This window comes from Lachnellula hyalina, assembly GCF_007821495.1.
Source record: "Lachnellula hyalina strain CBS 185.66 chromosome Unknown contig00233, whole genome shotgun sequence".
Classification (NCBI taxonomy): Eukaryota; Fungi; Ascomycota; class Leotiomycetes; order Helotiales; family Lachnaceae; genus Lachnellula; species Lachnellula hyalina.
The window spans coordinates 1-14,750 of record NW_022157347.1 but is presented as its reverse complement, the minus strand read 5'-3'; the positions used below and the strand labels follow the sequence as shown (position 1 = coordinate 14,750).

The 14,750-nt window shown below is 47.7% G+C and overlaps 6 protein-coding genes across 6 annotated transcripts; 3 read left to right on the top strand and 3 right to left on the bottom strand.

The window, feature by feature from the left end:
• Positions 1-130: 130 nt before the first annotated feature.
• Positions 131-1,764, top strand: LHYA1_G008391 (U6 small nuclear RNA (adenine-(43)-N(6))-methyltransferase; the record flags this gene model as incomplete). The annotated part of the gene is made up of 6 exons (XM_031153311.1): positions 131-210; positions 329-452; positions 509-692; positions 743-872; positions 922-1,345; positions 1,396-1,764. 6 exons carry the CDS (start codon positions 131-133, stop codon positions 1,762-1,764), a joined length of 1,311 nt encoding a protein of 436 aa, XP_031001542.1.
• A 447-nt stretch (positions 1,765-2,211) lies between these two features.
• On the top strand, positions 2,212-3,037 carry plekha8 (Pleckstrin homology domain-containing family A member; the record flags this gene model as incomplete). The annotated part of the gene is made up of 3 exons (XM_031153310.1): positions 2,212-2,362; positions 2,418-2,476; positions 2,549-3,037. 3 exons carry the CDS (start codon positions 2,212-2,214, stop codon positions 3,035-3,037), a joined length of 699 nt encoding a protein of 232 aa, XP_031001541.1.
• Positions 3,038-3,290: 253 nt separating this feature from the next.
• LHYA1_G008389 (uncharacterized protein) lies at positions 3,291-4,268 on the bottom strand (the record flags this gene model as incomplete). Its single annotated transcript, XM_031153309.1, has 1 exon — positions 3,291-4,268. The coding sequence occupies one exon, from the start codon at positions 4,266-4,268 to the stop codon at positions 3,291-3,293; it is 978 nt and encodes a 325-aa protein (XP_031001535.1).
• A 2,052-nt stretch (positions 4,269-6,320) lies between these two features.
• rad9_0 (Protein rad9) lies at positions 6,321-12,241 on the bottom strand (the record flags this gene model as incomplete). The annotated part of the gene is made up of 3 exons (XM_031153308.1): positions 6,321-11,781; positions 11,831-12,026; positions 12,085-12,241. 3 exons carry the CDS (start codon positions 12,239-12,241, stop codon positions 6,321-6,323), a joined length of 5,814 nt encoding a protein of 1,937 aa, XP_031001534.1.
• Positions 12,242-12,594: 353 nt separating this feature from the next.
• RPA12 (DNA-directed RNA polymerase I subunit) lies at positions 12,595-13,063 on the top strand (the record flags this gene model as incomplete). The annotated part of the gene is made up of 3 exons (XM_031153307.1): positions 12,595-12,709; positions 12,766-12,997; positions 13,045-13,063. The coding sequence occupies 3 exons, from the start codon at positions 12,595-12,597 to the stop codon at positions 13,061-13,063; spliced, it is 366 nt and encodes a 121-aa protein (XP_031001536.1).
• A 175-nt stretch (positions 13,064-13,238) lies between these two features.
• On the bottom strand, positions 13,239-14,271 carry lia1 (Deoxyhypusine hydroxylase; the record flags this gene model as incomplete). The annotated part of the gene is made up of 2 exons (XM_031153306.1): positions 13,239-13,749; positions 13,796-14,271. The coding sequence occupies 2 exons, from the start codon at positions 14,269-14,271 to the stop codon at positions 13,239-13,241; spliced, it is 987 nt and encodes a 328-aa protein (XP_031001537.1).
• Positions 14,272-14,750: the final 479 nt, after the last annotated feature.

Here is a 14,750-nt window from a genome sequence, read left to right as displayed (position 1 = left end):
TGATCTTACTAACTTTAACCTGTGGTTTTTGACCGAACGGCAGTAATTAACATTTATGCATCCACACCCTCCAGATTTTGAAGCTTTCCAACAAACGCGCGAAACCCCACCACTGCTAGAAGCTCACACAATGTCAACAACCAACAACATTTACAAAGAGGACGTAGACTTCGCTGCTCTGGCCTTACAAGATGCAGAGTTTGCTAAAGCGTAAGTTGACAATCATATCCTAGCTTGCTACTTCGTCGCATCGTGACCACAACGACCAATATGCGTTGTCACAACACACCAGAAACGGAACTATGAATATATGCTAACTGCGCAATAGGTTGAAATTAAATGGCCAGCTCGACTTCAGTAACCCCGAATCAGTTCAACAACTTACCAAGTCGTTGCTGAAGAGAGATTTCGGCCTCAAGATTTCACTTCCACCTGATCGGCTCTGCCCACCCGTAAGTTGTCTCTAGAAGCTGACTCTTCCTGGCATTTTTAATCATTATACGAACAGGTTCCGAACCGTTTGAACTACTTACTATGGATTCAGGGCCTTTTGGATACCACTAGTGATAATTATGCCGATACCTATGACCCCAAACGGGAAGTTCTGGGTCTCGATATCGGAACAGGAGCAAGCTGTATCTATCCCATGCTAGGGTGTGCTCAGCGTCCGAATTGGCGATTTGCTGGTACAGGTAAAGACTCTACAGCTCTAATTCTACAAACGTGCTAATGACAATTTCAGACATCGATGAGAAGAGCATGCAATTCGCCAAAACAAACGTCCAGCAAAATGGCCTCCAGAACCGGATCAAGCTTCTTCAAACACAGAAGAGTGATCCTTTGTTACCATTAGATATGATGAAGTTTGAAAGGTAGTTGCAAACCGTAATTTGATAGAGTGCAGTGCTGAAGCCTTTCCAGTATCGACTTTAGCATGTGCAACCCCCCATTTTACGAGTCTAAGGCCGATATGCTCACGTCCTCCGCCACCAAGCAAAGACCACCCTTCACAGCCTGTACAGGCTCAGAATCCGAAATGGTAACGCTCGGAGGAGAAGTCCAATTTGTCTCCCGCATGATCACCGAAAGTCTCATCCTCAAAGACAGGGTCCAGTGGTATACTTCCATGTTGGGCAAGTTTTCAAGTGTAGCGGTCCTGGTGCAGAGATTGAGGGATGAGGGCATTGGTAATTATGCTGTTACGGAGTTTGTGCAAGGGAGTCGGACGAGGAGGTGGGGGATTGCGTGGAGTTTTGAAGATCTGAGGCCGAAGATGGAGTTGACTAGGGCGGTAACGAGTATTCCAAAGAATCTGTTGCCGTTCCCGGTTGAGTATCAGGTTCCAGTATGTCGATTTTTGGCCATGTTCGATTTCATGTACTGACGACAATGTAGTTCACGAATAGGGGCGAAGCTGGACACGTTGGCGAGCTAATCAACCACACACTCGCTGAGCTTCCTTTAAAATGGATGTGGAAAAGCGATATAGCAACCGGGCTTGGTTTCAGTGAAAAGGCAGTATGGTCACGAGCAGCTCGTCGGCAGCAGATAATGAAGAAGGACGAAAATAGAATGGAAGAAGATGACGAAGATGATTTGGCACTCGGCTTTAAGATTTGTATCCAAGGAACGGTTGATGGGCAGGCTATGAACATGGTCACGATTCGGTGGATCAAAGGTCATGATAGTGTGCTATTCGAGAGCTTCTGTGGGATGCTAAAGAGGAAATTAGAGGGCGCGAGAGGATCAAGTCAAGCTCCTTGAGCCGATAACGAGGATCTGTGAATTCTTGGTCTGCATGATACAATAAAATCTATCCTCGGTGAGTACTTCATATATCAAGAGCAAGAGCATTGGAGCACCAATAACAAATTTCTGCGCCAAGTTAATATTACACAAACCTCGTCTCGGGGCCGCAGTGAGTTTACTGTACAAGTTGCTGACAGCATTAAAAACCCAATGCAAATGGATCATCGATTAAATGATCCTATTAAACATGAGAATGTTCCTCCCATAAAGGAATTTGTGAAGCTATTCACTATTCAGGGACAATAGAGGACCCCTTTTACGTCAGCCAGAGGGGCCCAATCCGATTCGTCCACGGAGTGGGCCTCCACTATAGTACCCCTCCTCACCGACTCGTCTCAAGCTCCCTCCATCTCACAACCACCTAACTTCTCAATAAATTATTAAATCCTACAGACAAACAAAATGGCAACCGTAAATGCATACCCTGCTGGAGGAACCTTCCTCGACACCCTCAAGAAATCCTTCACCGACGTCCCAGTCGATAAGGAAAAGCACAATGCCATCTCCACGACTGAATTCCTTGAAGCTGCCGAATCACTTACCACGCTCTTTGGTAGCTCCTCCTTCCCTCCTCTCTCTGCGACACCATACTAATTGGTGTATTACAGATGTATTGGGATCCGTAGCTTTCACACCCGTCAAATCAGACATGCTGGGTAATATCAAGGTACGCTTTCTTTCCCCCGCCGTAGCAGAAGGAGGGGCATTAAATGAATCAATCAATTAACCCAACGACCAGAAAATCCGAGACCGCCAACTCGCAGCGCCCCTCGAATCCGCCACCCTGCAAGACCTAGTAATCAACGAGCTCAAGACAAAAAAGCACACTGCGACTGAAGGTCTCGTGTGGCTCGTTCGGTACAACCCCTCTTCCCCCCTTCCCCCCCCCCAACTTCCTCACAACCCCAATCTAACACTCAACTTCCAACCCAGCGCTCTAGATTTCACATCCATAGCCCTTTCGCAAAATATTGCCGTCAGCACCGAAGAACTCTCCACATCTTTCCGCAACGCCTACGGCAACACCCTGAAACCCTTCCACGGCTTCTTAATCAAGCCTGTTTTCTCTGCCGCCATGAGCGCCTGTCCTTACCGGGCGGACTTTTATGCTAAGCTGGGTGTGGACCAGGATCAGGTGCTGGCTGGGTTGCGGGTGTGGCTTTCGGCGTTGGAGACGATTCTCGCGGTGTTGAAGGGCTTTTTGGATCGGAAGGAGGCCAAGTGGTAGATATAATATGGGAAGGATGGTTTAGGAGTAGAGTTTGGGAAAGGGAGAATTTGATCCCGTATAGGTTGAAAGTTACACACAATACATTTTGCACCTGGTTGTGCCGCTGTGTCATTATCCTATGAACCTAACCTTACCAATGCCGCAAAACTATATAGACCCGCTCAGACATTAGCCCGCATAAACCTATTCCTCCCGGAACTCCAATGCTCTTATGCATATGCCCATGCCCTTGCCTATTCCCTTTCCAAAATCAAATCCGTCTGAAAACCCCTCTCGGATGAATCCGCAACATCGCACAACCCTTCCTAAACACATACCTAACGTCCCCCCTGATAAACTGCTTCCTCTTAACTTTCGCAACAATCATTTCAGGAACATCCCCTTTCCCTTCATAGTCATTAACCAGAAACTGTCTCATCGGCTTAAAAATCTCCTCGAATTGGGAAGTCTCAATAACAGGCCATGGAAACGACTTCAAAGAGGTCCCATTCTCCCCTGGCCAAACACTAGTCCTGAACCTCGTCTTCCCATTCTTCTTGTAATCAAACGCAATAACAAGTCGTTTGAGTTCCGGGAATAGCTCCTTGATCCTAGGCTGTACATTGTGCCCAGGAATCCCACTCAGTAGCGTAATAAGCTGGGCCCTCTCCGCATCGAACGCGACAGTCTCCCAGCCCTGCATTGTGCCCACATGACTCGTATGCTCCTCCAATAACACAAACATCACGAACAACCCCATCAAGCTATTCAACAGCAGGGTGTCAAGCTTCGGGCAGAAGTAAAAGCGCAGAATCCCCTTGCCAGAACCGTTTCCGCCCACGGGATCATATCTCATCAGTCGGTAGTGTTTGAGCGCGAGCTGGCGGGCTTCATGGCAGGCGTGGAAGATTGGGGGTGTTTGTGAGGCGTTGGAGCGGAATGTCATGCGCTGGTTGTACAGTTTTGAGCAGGGGTGGAGTTCGTGAACGCGAGGCTCCAGAGCAGCTTTCCATATCTTTAGCCGTAATTCGGCGGGAAGGAGTGAGAATTTGCCAAATCTCGCGGGGCTGCGCTGGAAGGTATTTCTGAGGGCTTTCGAGATTGTTGAGGAGGTTCCAGAGAGGGGACGGGCGACGGTGCGGAGGGGCAGTTTAACGTCATTGCTCATTTCGATTTCAGATTGTGAAGACTCGACGGTTTCTATTGGCATAGCATCTGCTGAGACTGTTGATCCTGCATTTTTATCCATTGTTGCTTTGCTTGGAAAGAAGTGTCTGTCAAGGTTGAGCGTTAGTGTTGGTAATGATGAGCTTACGTCGGTGAAGCCGTTTCACCTGCGGATTGAATGGATGAATAGAAGCAAGGACGGGATCCTTGAATTTGAAATTTATAATCAGGGAGGGGATTTAGAAATGTATTGATGCATAAATTGACAAGAAGAACAGCTTCTGTCCCGGAAGCCAAAATAATGATGGTAGGTTGAAGTGTTAAGATGATGTACGATATTCGGTCGACGGTGGCTGTGGAGGTGAGGTGGGGTGGGCGTTTAGTTACGCTTGATCTGCGCAGCGCTTGGCGCTACTCGTAGTACGTGCGTGCTGCTATCATGATAGGTGTGGATTGAGCAGGGCCCTACTTATTATATTTCACCTGACCACTTAACAAACCAACCGGCGAATGACTAGATATATATTTGACTTATATAATATGTTTCACTAATGTATGTCTCCAGTGACGAGTTCTTCTTTCAAATACTTCCCTCTTTCGCAATCTCGTGCTTGGAACTTCTTTGTAAAGCCAACGTGCCTGCCGGTGCTCACTTACTTTTGATCGCATTGATACAGAGTGTGTAAATCTATTATCGTCGATCAGAAGTTTGCCAATATATATATAAAGAAGCTTCCGCTATTCTACTGTTTGATCAGGGCACCATCAAGTTTCCTCCATATATGGCAGTGCCATACCGAGTACATAGGCTTATGAGGCGATCCGTATGCAACATGCAACATTCATCTCATAACTTTTCCAATGAGCGACTAAATGGTGAAACTTAATAGTTTAGAACCAAGACCTATAAATCATCCGTATACATCAACATCCACCCTCTGCTTCATCCTCTCCTCCAAACTACTCTCCCCAGCACATCCTCAAACTCCCTTCATAACCTGTCCATAACTAGGCAAGTCATTTCTCACCCCCATTTCATTCCTCACGTCCCTCTCACCAGGAACCGGAAATCCTTGCTTCTCATCCACCCATGCCACCCCCCCTCTCACAACCTTCGATTCCCCTACCGAAGCGGCCTCAAAAGTAGAAGTCTGGGCCATCACTTTCTTCTGCTGGCGCGTTGCCTGGAAATGCTCGACGAGCATACGTGCGAGTGTTGGGCGGGGTTGGTGCGTGTGGATGATGCCGTTTTGGCGGTTGATGCGTTTGCTGTGGCAGCACATTGCGTTGGGTTGAAGTTTTGTTCAATGGTTGTTTTGTGTCTCGAGGTATGACTATGAGACTATTGCAGTCTTTGTGAATTCAATTGTATGAAGGCTGAGGTGTTGTATTGTTAATTGCCCAGGGAGGGTTTGGCTCCCTTATATCTATCTTTACTTTCACACCAACTTCGCCATTGACGTATTCCATGTAAGATGTGTACGGCCGCTGCCTCAAACTTATCGAGAGAAGTTATCCCGACCCTTTGAGCCGCGCGTTCACGCGAATCCGAAAAATTACTTGGTCACATAGTGTCGTGGTTTGGTGTGGTGCAGTGCGGTGCTTGTATCGTCCCGCTTTTCGGCCGTAAGCTAGTGGTAGTCCTCATTCGATTACTGCGAGACGAAGCAATGATCTTTTGAGGCCTGGATATTTTAGGATGATGTGATAGATGGGGACTTACTTTCCTTCGTTCGAAGATCTTCTTTTCAACGCAAAAGTTCAGCGGAAGGAAAGAGGGAGCCGAGTTGGAGAGAGTTCAACGTTCAACCGCTAGGCTTTAGGCTTTAAAATCAAGCGTGAACTTACACGACATAATGGAGGCTTCAAGAGATTTCTTGTGTGTGAAAATATATTCATTTCATATACGGCTGAGCCATCTTGCTAGGTAGCTCTGTGCTGTCAGTGCCATGACTTGCAATAATGCAATGATCTCCATTTCCCAGAGATTCCGCCGCTTCCCATGTAAATAAGCACATAGAATGTCCATCCCTATGATACATATGTTTCTTCCAACTCCCCTTGCGCTCAAATCTCGACTCCTAAACCCAAATACCAGAAAACGCCATATAGCACATCTCCGGTCCGCCTTTTACTACCAATCATCCTCGCCGTCGCTTCCCTCCACACTGGCTTTAGACTTCCCGGAATTTTTAGCTCTACCACGACCACGTGGAACAGAAGATGATCGAGCGCGTTTCTTCCGACCACCAGGAGTGCCGCCACTCTTTCTCTTACGTCCTCTGCCACTTCCACCCGGTGGGCCCGGTGTACCCTCCTCGTCTTCACTAGGTGTGCTCAACCTAGCTTGTTCAGCCTCCTCGTCTCCTTCTGCTGCAACCTTGAAATCGTGGTCCACATTCAAGAGCTCCACAAAGGCTCGGCATTGATTCATCATACTGTCTTCTGAGTCCAGTGCGGTCATGGTCGAAGACGAATCCTCCCAAAATTTGTCGCCACTAACTCCTTGAGCCTTCACAGGTGCTCTGTTGAGATCCTTGGTTGCTGATTTGTTCTTGTTATCGCGCTGTTTGTTCATGAGACCATACTGGCGTCTGAGGAATGTGCGAGCACTCCAGAGACTGGTGAGCATCATGGAAGAAGCAGTAAGAAGCTGCATGCGACGTGGGTCAATGGTAGGCTGGATAGGCTGCATTTGACCATTTGCGTCAACTTGAGAAGGTTGATCCAGACTAACGTGGAAGATCTCGGTCTCGATAGAATGCGCGATTCCAGTTCCAGTTGCCGCAACCACCTTTTCCATTGCCGTGATAGCAGCTAAGAGCTCATCAACGGTTGCGTACTCAAAAAATGCCATGTTTTCAATGATGAATTGAGAGAAGTCTAAGTGATGCGGAACCTCCTCGATGTCGATTTTGGCGGGATCGAAGTCAATACGAGAGCACAGAGTCTCGAAGAACCTTTTGCGGTTCTTTACTTTGCTGATCTTCAGAACTTCGATCATCTGGTGAAGTTTGGAAGTATATGGATTAAGGGTTGCACCGTTGGTGTTCTTAGCCACATCTCGCTGGTAGGTGTATGCCATTTGCACAGCCCTCATGTACTCCTTCTCTAGAATTGTCTCGTGCTTCTCGTGGACCGCACGATGCTCTCTGAAAGCGATCTCTGCAATTTTTAAGTTTTGGGATGTTTCCAAAGCAATCAATGGTACCCCGCATTCCTTTGGATGAACAAGGCCTTGTCTAGCTACACTGGCGATCACTTCTGTCGCCAGAAGCCCTTGCTCATCTTGACGAGACAATGCGATGCGGACGACGTCTACCAAAAACCTTTGAGCTATGCCAATCGCAACACCATCACCTTGGCCACCACCCATCACGCCCAATTTAGCAGTGGGATCTGCTGCAGCACCAGGTAAGGCTTCGCGTCCGGCCTCAGAGCGCTTTTCTTCAAGCAGCAGGAAATCCTTGAAGGCTCCCAGTACAATTGTCTCCAATACTGGATTCTTATCATTGAACACCTCCCGGAATGAAGTGTATATATTGGCTGAAGAGAAATTCTTTGGCCAAGACTGACACACCATCCCAATCGCATCCAGAGCACCCTTTCGTACCTCGAGTGGCTGTGAAGGTGACGCAAACGGCGCAAAGGTGTCACACATCAGTTTGGAAACAGAGTTGTCCTTCCATGTTGGGAAGGCCTGCTTGAAGAACTCGGCATGCGAATTCAAGTCGCAGTGCTTTCCGCACATTCCGCCAATCAAAAGGAGGCGAGTGATCTTTCTGATATGGCCTGCTTTGGTAGGATCATTCAGATCGACATTTTTCAGACCATTGATTCCGACCAAGCTTGACAACGTCAATCGAGTCAGATTTTGAAAGTCTCCGAGAACTTCGCTGATTATCCATAGACAGGCTATCAAGTCGTCCAAGATCGCTCGTCCCATACGTCCAACTTGTTGAATAAGAACCTTTCTTACCTCACCGAGAAATGCATTATGAGCCTTTGATAAATGAGGCAAAACATGACGAAAGATGACTATTACAGACCGGAAAATAGCCATGTCGTCTCCACCACTTACGTTCGAAGTATAAGGCTGAAGAAGCTGGATCTGCTCAGGAGTGAACAGCTTAGCGTTCGACTTAGCGAAAATCATGAGCACTAATAGTGTATCACGAGCGGATGGAGCCTCGTTTCCCTCGCCAGCAGGATTATCAATGATTGTTTCGAACATGGTGGCAACCAAAGCTTTGCAGACCTTAAAGTTAGCCGTGGCATACTTGGAATCTTCCGACAGCATGTTTTTCAAGACCTTGTCCAACACAGAAGAAACGCCGCTGCCCCGTTGTACGGTCTTGACCATGAGCGCAACATGGTCAGCCATACCCAATCTGAATTGGGCTGACGTGTCCTCAACAGATGTCGGTTGGTAGAAAGGTGACATCCAAACTTCTTCAATTGTCTGTCGAGCTAATTCTTGCACACCCTCATCTTGATCGACCACCCGATGAAGTAGAGAATCGGCAATTAAGCTCCTAACATCTCGATTCGTATTCCGTAGGTATATGTCCTTGGATAACCTCATGGCACGCTTCCGCACACCAATACCACTGTCGTTGACTCGCTGTAAGATACCTGGTATCATCTCTTCCTCAAGCGCAGGTCGCAAGCTGATACACTTTCCGACTAGATTGAGAGCAGAATCGCGAACTTGTACAGACGCATCATTTGAACATCTCAGTATCAAATTCATCACGGCCGGTTCTCGATCAAGAATAGTTGGATCCGTGTCTAGAACTTGGTTTACACTCTTCAAACTCTTACTTCGAACTGTTGCTTGTTCGCTAGTCATGGATCCTAGCAGGATTGTGAGAACTCGGCCAAAAGATTCGCAGAATTGCGAATGAAGCAAGGTTAACGAGTATGCGATACGTGCATGAGGTGGGCTGACAGTGTCAAAGCTGTATTCGGTCGAGAGCCACCTCCTATCGCTGACCATCATCCGAAGGCGATAAGCTAGTCGCCCATATTCTGCTTCAATTTGCGTCCAGTCCTCCTGATCCTCATCGATCGTCTCGAAAGTCGAGCAAATTTTGGAAGCCCATTCAGCCATGAAGTATCCAATAGCGCTGTGCAATTGAGGATCCTGAGAGTAACGCTCTTCAAGATACTCCAGCGATACCCGAAATGGGCCACATGACCACGATACAAGATCGGCAAGAGAGCCTCTTTTTCCGAGCGACGAGAAAGCCAGTCTCACGAGATACTGTGCTAATTCGTCTCCAGTCTCTAGAGACGTGGCAGTTTTCCGAACGTGCGAATTGAGCTCAGATATGGCGGAGCCCATGAGACCAAGCAGGTCGAGAGCCATATTCTTAGCTGGAGCAGGTGTTTTATCACCCTCTGCCAGGTGCACCATCTTGAAGAGGAAAAGGCGAAGCAGGAGCTCCGCCGCAGGCCAGTCTGGTGAGTTCAAACACGTGATAAAATCCTCCACGAAAAGATCAAGTAGATTCCTATATGGGGCATCGCCTGTTTTAGTAGACTTCATAGCTCTGCCCACGATAAATCCCACAACGTAGCTCGCGTTGGTTTTAGCAGTATCTAAAAGGGGAGAAATTTCCTCCTTCAGCTCCTGGATTGCTGTCACAGCTTGTTGTTCGGCTCGAGGCTCCGAGTTGACCGTATACCGCACATCAGAACCTTGTTTGGCGTTAGAGTTCGCATTGTCCCCATCATCATCTCCATTGAGGGCTTCAAGTGCTTTATTTCTCCGCTTTGCCTTGGCGACATCGGGCTTACTGGCACTTGTTTGAATGAGACGCATGATCAATGCTGAAACAAGCTGAATGCTGCCTCCTTCCGCAAGCTTGAATTGACGAGCGCTTTGCTTCGTGACTGGCAGTTTCTCCAGAGAAGTAAGGATCTCGTCAAAAATGCCTTGACGCTGCGTCGGGAAACAGAGGAAAATCTGGGCTAGAGCATCCATGGCTACAACACGCAGGCTATCAAACCTCGCGACCCCAAGAATCGAGTCACGTTCAACCGGGGCGTTTTCAACAAAAATCAAGCGCGACGTTGTGAACTCGAGTATGTTGATGACAGTTTCAGAAAGCTCGATATTGGCCACGAGGGACGCCAAGAGAGAGAGAACGCGTCGGCATTGGGTCAACAAATTGTTGATGACTTTCTTTTGAGCAGACAATAGTTTGAATGTCGTTGAGGAAGACCCAGAACTGCGCATTTCCACGACTGGAACTATGCAGTTTTCCACCACATTCTTAAATGAGTTCAGAGCTGTCAAGATGACGTCTTCGGAATAGAGCTGTCTGTCCTCACGACCTCCAGACATTAATCGCAAAGACGTTCTCGCGGCCTTAAGTCCGATCTCTGCACTATCGACTTGCTGAAGCCACGCCTCTACTTCTGAGTCTCCCATACTATCATATATTTTGACGTCAATGTTTTCTGAATCCTTGAGCGCACCTTCGGAGAGCTTCTGCAGTCGGAGGAGTTCGTCTAGAGGAGCTTGTGTAAAGCGCCCTGCGGATATGATTTTCTGTAGCAAGCTTTCGACTTTGGTTTGGGCCATGGTGGTAAGACTTATTCCTTCGCTGGTGGATGTAAAAAGCTGATTCCCTGAAAATCCATCCGGCTGTATCTGATCTTCAACCTCGAAGATCTCCTGAAGAAACACACGGAGATTTCGAGCTGCTGCATCTCCCTTTTCTCGTTGGTCAACAGTAAGGGATGAACCTTCTTCATACTCATCAATCTCAGAACGTTTTCGCTTCCGTGAAAGGTGCTGAGGTGTATCGGGTGAATCTGGAACCACGTCATAACCCTCAGCTTTGAAGGTCGCAGGCAGATCGGGGATTACAACTGCCAAGGCAGGGTTAGATCCCGACCTTGGAGCAGCTGGGGAAGGTTGTGGAGCCAGCTTTTTGGGCGTCTCTGGTTTGATCGAAGTCTGTACTATTTGTTGAGTAGGGGTTTGGATGGGAACCGTGGGAACCTTTACCAAAGGAACGCTACTCTGGGGAGGCCGAGGAGCTGATTTTAGAGGATCGGAGGTCTGAATGGGAATCTCCACCATAGGTACACTACTCTGGTGAGGCTGAGGTGCTGGTTTTGGAGGATTGGGGGTTGAATGCTGGACTTGCGGCCGGGTGGAAGATGAACTAATAGATTTTTTTGATGGTGTGTACTGATCACGTCGGAAGTCATTTGGAAGACTTGGAATAACCACCGATATACCGGAGCTGGGCTTGAAGGGTGTAGGTTGAGGAGGGGTCGCAACTTGCGGTTTTGACTGCTTCTTTGGTATCTGAACTGTAATGGTTGAATTCTCGTTGTGTGCCGTTTGGTTTGATACTGCTCGTTGCTGATGTTGGCTTTGATCGGCTCTCGATTTCTTGGGTGACTTGGGCTTATTTGCTCGAGAGCTCAGAGGCTGTGGAGGATGGGGAGGTGAGGGACAGGTAAATTCAACACCGGTCCCATCAAGTACCATCCTTGCAAAAGGTGATAGTGTCATTCTTGGTTGTTCGTTCGTAGTGGATCCTGGTGTAAACTTGGGAGCAGTTTTGAATGTACTGTAGGGATTTAGCTTGAGCCTGAACATATACATCTGTTGTGACCTACTATTGAGGAATTCCCTCTGGCTTCAGAAGCGCCTTGAGATCATCCAAGCTCCTCTGTAGCCTCTGCGAAGTGTTTTGAGGATCAGCAGCCTCGCGATTGAGGCTTTCGAGACCCTGCCTTCCATTTTCACGCTCGGCTTCAGTTGGAAATAATGATACGGATGATCTGAGGCCCACTAATGGGAGGGGTACGATATCTGAAAGTGAATTGTCAGTATATGGCTCCAGAATGGAGGGGCAACAGCGTGAGCGAACCTGAGTTGAAGGGGACAATAGAGGTAAATGGGGTTAATGGAAGAGCTTCATCGACGGTGAGAACCCTAGGTTTTGGCTGATGGGTTCTATTCATTGTGGGAGTACCATTTGAAACATTTGGGTCCCCATTTTTGAGGGAATAGCCGTTGGTTGCCATGATGAAGGTGGGAGAAGAGGCTTGTCCCTCGATGGTGGATATTGTTAAAACGGTGGGCAATTATGGCGACCATGAGTATTTATTTGATAGAAAGTAAAGGCATATTGCAAGAGAGAATACTGAATGAGAAGATCGATATTCAATTGAGTCTGGAGGCATCTGAAATGTCCCATGCGGTACAGTATGGAGTTGAAGCTCTGGGCATCGCGAGGCAAGGCTGCTGCCGTAGTCAGTCAATTAGTTTGCTTAGTCAGCCACGAGGCTTGGTCGCTCCTGAACACAGAAAAAAAAAGCTGAAGCCTCATCTAGAGGAACTGTGTACAACAACAAGAATACGAACAACAATAGTCAATATGTCTGCCATTGGATCCCTCGTTTTTTGCACAGATTGTGGTAATCTGCTTGACAGTTCCACCGGTAATCAGAATACCATTCTGCTCTGCGAATGTTGCAACGCTGAAAATAAAGGTATACAATACACTATTAGTATGCACTCGTAAAAACAAGTTCTAATGCGCTTTCAGATACTGCATCGAAGACCATTACAACGACCACAAAAGCGGCTTCATTCCCTTCACTTTTACGACAAAAGCGATCCGCAGTTCAGACCGTGGAAAGAAGCGACATGGAGAATTCGGTCAAGATTGCGATGGCTTGCGAAATGTGTGGCCGGAAGGAGGTCAAATACACTTCAGCACAATTGCGAGGCGCAGATGAAGGAAGTACTATTTTCTTCCAATGCGATTGTGGTCACAGGTTAGCCATCTTACAATATTTCACTTGGTCTCTACTGACTTTCAAAGGTGGAACACGAACAATTAAAAGCTCATGAAGTTCTCCGAATCCGAAACAAATGGTGTCTGTAAAATGGCTATATTATCGCCGTGGTCACTCTGAATATATTGAAGATGGAGATGAATCGGTCGAATTGCTCTTCAAGGCCCAAGCACTTTGGTACCTAGTAGTCTATAACCCCACCCAGATATTTCACCGATATCTACGCGATCACATTCTCCGGAATCAAAGCATACTCGACTTCACCCCCCTTCTCGAATTCAGCCATATCCAGTGCAACTATAACACTGTCCCTCACAATCTGGTCTTTGTCACCCAAGAACCGCTTCAGAATATCCTCAACGCCTTCCTCCTCGCCAAGACTACCCAGCGCTTCAGCAGCTTCATGTCTAACCATACTAGCCTCCTCCAAATTAGCAAGAGCTGCGGAAAGAGCGGGGATAGATGCTGGGTGTGATAATTGGCCGAAAACGAATGCGATTTCGTGTCTGAAGAGCGCAGAGGGGTCCGTGAAGCCCTTTGCAAGGGCATGGACGGCAGGAACAGCTGTTGGAAGATCCGGTGGAGATGCGAGATCTCTCAGACTGAACATAGCTCTGTATCTCAAGAATAAAGGCAGCTCCGTATCAAGCAACTTCTTCCCCAATGCTTCCACCGTCTCTATTTCCTCCAAAAGTGCCGCCGGGGGCGCCGGGTCAATTGAAGCAAAGTCACTGCTAAACTTAGCTTACCCCTCATTTCAAACGTGGAAAAACATACCTCTGCCGTAACTTCTCCTTCCTTCCCTTCTCTGAATTTTCCCACTCAATCCTCGCCACAGCAATCTCGCATGTTTCTCTAACCTCCTTAACCTCCTCCTTCTGATCCCTCAACTCCCTCAATAACTTCAAACTGCCCACATCCCCAATAGCGCCCAGCGCCTCTGCGCTCTCGTGCCGAACCATAGCATCCTCATCCTTATTCTCAAGCACAGCCCTTAAATATGGCACAGTAGCTACATCCTTCGTTTGTCCAAGACAGTACGCGAGTTCGTGTTTTAGGAGCGCGGAAGGAGACGTGAAGGCTGCGGCGATGGCTTGGATTGCGGGGAGGGAGGACTGGCAGGCTAGGTGTTTGAGAGAGAAGAGGGCGCGGAAACGGCGCGCGAGGGGTTCGGATTCGCTGGTCAAGGTTTTGCGTAGGGTGAGAATTGTTAAATCTTCGGTGGGAGGTGGGGATGTTGCTGAAGGTGCCATCTCATGGATCTGTTTGCGTCGTCTTGAAGTTGTAGGAATTTTCTGATCTTGAAATTTCAAAAGCTTCTATTGATTTAGCGGGGGCGGCGGGATCGAAGATGACTAAGGCGGCGGGCGGGCTAGATTTATGAAAGCGGCGTATCTAAGCTCAAGCGGAGTGGTGATCACGTGGCTCATGTACTTTTTTCTGATACCTACTGGCTATGAGCAAGGCTTTTAATGGTTGGTTTTATATCCAGTCAACTGCTTAACCTTAAATTTGTAGGTAGTGGGTCAATTTACATTGGTTTATAGCCCCTAATCGCCCCTCAAATCCCAAATAAGCTATGGTGATTCCCACTTTATACTCGTATACTTGACTGTATATACTTGACTGCACGTACTTAACTGTACGTACTTTTAGACCAATCGCGTTGAAGCTGCCTATGATTTAGAATACTGGAGAAGGCTTGTGCACTTGTTTACGAAAAGTTGTATGT